The following is a 2,631-nucleotide window of genomic DNA, read 5'->3' as shown; positions in this document are numbered from 1 at the left end:
GTTCACCAGATCACTGTACATAGGATAAATAAGTTCAGCATTGTAGTTGCTTTCTTTGTCTTTGTCTTTCAGAAAGTGTAGCTTTAGTTCATCTAACTGATCAAGAACCCCGTTCATACAGGGACTAATGGAAACCCACCTTACATCTGAAAGCTGCAGTATATTCTAGTAGTCTAGGAGTTATGGAAAAGCTGAGTGAGAGGCTGTGTGGCATTGGGGGCTGATGGGTGACAATGAAAGGAGATGGTGAGAGAGGGGGAACTCAGCAATGGAGAGAGCAGTGCTTGGAGATGGAGTGATAAGAGTTTAGGTGTGAGGAACTTCTCAGACAGTGATCTTCCAGAATGCTGAGCTCAGCCAAACTGGGACAGAGCACCCTTGATAAATGAGGAGATGTACTTTCTCCCTCTTGTCACACAGGTTTAAAATCAGTGGCCCCAGGTGATCACATTCTGCACATGTATTTGCCCACTTTGTCACGAAGTTCTTTGGTATAAACCCCGTAAACGATTGGGTTGAGCATGGGGGGAGTGACGAAATAGAGGTTGGCCATGATGATGTGAACGTGGGGAGCGATGCCCTGACTGAACCGGTGTGTCAGAATGGAGAAGAGGCCAGGAGGATAAGACATCAGTATCACAAAGATGTGGGCTGTGCAGGTGCTGAAGGCTTTCTGGTGGGCTTTCTTGGAGGAGATTCTGAGGAGGGCCCTGATGATCAAACCATAGGACAGGGCAATGAGCGTCAAATCTGACCCAATGACTACGAATGCCAACACCAACCCATACATCCTGTTGACTGTGATGTCCCCACACGACATCTTTGCCACAGCCATGTGGTCGCAGTACGTGTGGGGAATAATGCGGCTGGAACAGAATGGCTGCCTGCTCAGGAGCAGGGGTGGGGGCAGCATGAAGAGAACAGCTCTTATCAAACCCACTAGCCCTAGCTTAGCTATCCGTGCATTGGTGAGGATAGCGGTATATCTCAGAGGGTTACATATGGCAACATAGCGATCAAAGGCCATTGTCACAAGGATACCTGAGTGCATAATAGAAATCGCTTGAAAAAAGAACATTTGGGTGAGGCAGCCATCCACTATAATATCTTTTATATTGAACCAAAATATCAACAGTGTCTTCGGCATGACACAAGTAGACATGCCAATGTCTGTGAGTGCTAGCATGCAGAGCAGCAGGTACATTGGCTTGTGCAGGGTCTTCTCATTCCCTACAACAAACAGAACCATGAAATTTCCCAACAGGCCAATAATGTAGAACATAGCGAAAGGGATGGAAATCCAGACGTGAGCAGCTTCTAGGTCGGGAATGCCCAATAGGATAAATGTTGAAGAGCCAGAGGGGGTGAGGTTGAAAGCTGCCATGAGGTGGTCGATGTGTCCATCAGGCTCAGAAATTCTCAAGGTGCCTGTGAAGGGAGAGAAGCACAGCAGGGCCGGGTGGGGTTTACACACTTTATAACAGATAGTATGATAGGTATTTTATACTTATTAATAATCAAGAAAGGGGTTGAGCAGTGAGGTGGCAACATTTACACATGGCACCAGATTATGTAGGTCATAGTCAAGTCCAGAGAAGTCCTCATTGGGAGCTAACCAAGCCAGGTGAATGGGCAGCATGATGGCAGATGAACTTATATGTCAATAACTTCAATGTGTATGCCCATTGGAGGGAAAAGCTTGAACTTCTGAAACACATAACAAGGTTCAAATTAACTTATGAATTCAGGACAGGGACCTCGGCATCGTGGTACACAGCTCTGGGAAACCCTGCACACAGTGCAAGCACGGACAGGAACTAAGCAAAACATTGGTTTCCAGGAGGAATGGGATGAGGGAATCGTATAAAAATACAATGCCATGAGATCAGTCAGTCAATGTCTCACCCTCCTCTGGACTCCTCCATGTAGTACTGGGCATCCTTCCCACAGAGGATATTGCAGAACTACAGGGGTTCAGGCAAGTGCAATGAGAATGATCCAGGGACCGGTGAAACTCTTACACAGAGAGAGGTTTAAAAGACTGGGATTCTTACCTTTCAAAGGAAAAGAATTAGAGGGGACACGAGAAAAAGTCTATAAAATACTGAATGGTGGAGAGTAGATGGAGAATGTGTTCTCTCATAACACAAAATGAAGAAGACATTGAATTAAACTGAAATACGGCAAATTCAAAACAGATAAAAAATAAGGCTTTCTTCAGTCAATAACTAATTAGACTGAAGAACTCATTGGCACAAGAGGTTGTTGAGGCCATGACCTAAGCAAAGATCAGGAATGTTTTGGGCATTTACATGGAACGTAAGACTATCCATTTACAATATTTATAGCTAAATAAAGATTATGGTTTGCCTATACACCCACGTGTTTCAGGGCACAAGCCAATTTCTAGGTGTTAGGCCTTAGGGTGAAATCCTCAGGATGGTTAGGTCATTCCACCTTTTCACCTACTGGTGGGTTTCTTATACCTTCTTCTGCAGCACCTGGGCTGTCACTGTCACAGAGAGTGGACTAGATGGACCGTAGGTTTGATCCACAATGCAATTGCTATGTTGGAAAGGAGCCAAGTTTTCCCAATGGAAACAGACATTATCAAGCTGAGTTATGATTTTG

At 45.0% G+C, this 2,631-nt stretch overlaps 1 protein-coding gene across 1 annotated transcript; it reads right to left on the bottom strand.

Moving 5' to 3' along the window:
- Positions 1 to 445: 445 nt before the first annotated feature.
- LOC117873364 (olfactory receptor 52E2-like) lies at positions 446 to 1,384 on the bottom strand. The gene has a single exon (XM_034762655.1). The coding sequence runs from the start codon at positions 1,382 to 1,384 to the stop codon at positions 446 to 448; it is 939 nt and encodes a 312-aa protein (XP_034618546.1).
- Between the last annotated feature and the right edge of the window lie 1,247 nt (positions 1,385 to 2,631).

This window comes from Trachemys scripta, chromosome 1 (assembly GCF_013100865.1).
Source record: "Trachemys scripta elegans isolate TJP31775 chromosome 1, CAS_Tse_1.0, whole genome shotgun sequence".
NCBI classification, from domain to species: Eukaryota; Metazoa; Chordata; order Testudines; family Emydidae; genus Trachemys; species Trachemys scripta.
This window is presented reverse-complemented; position numbering and strand designations above follow the sequence as displayed.

What these genes read in the sequence shown, in the direction of transcription:
- LOC117873364 (XM_034762655.1), bottom strand. Translation starts at nt 1,384, where the DNA reads ATGGCAGCTTTCAACCTCACCCCCTCTGGCTCTTCAACATTTATCCTA.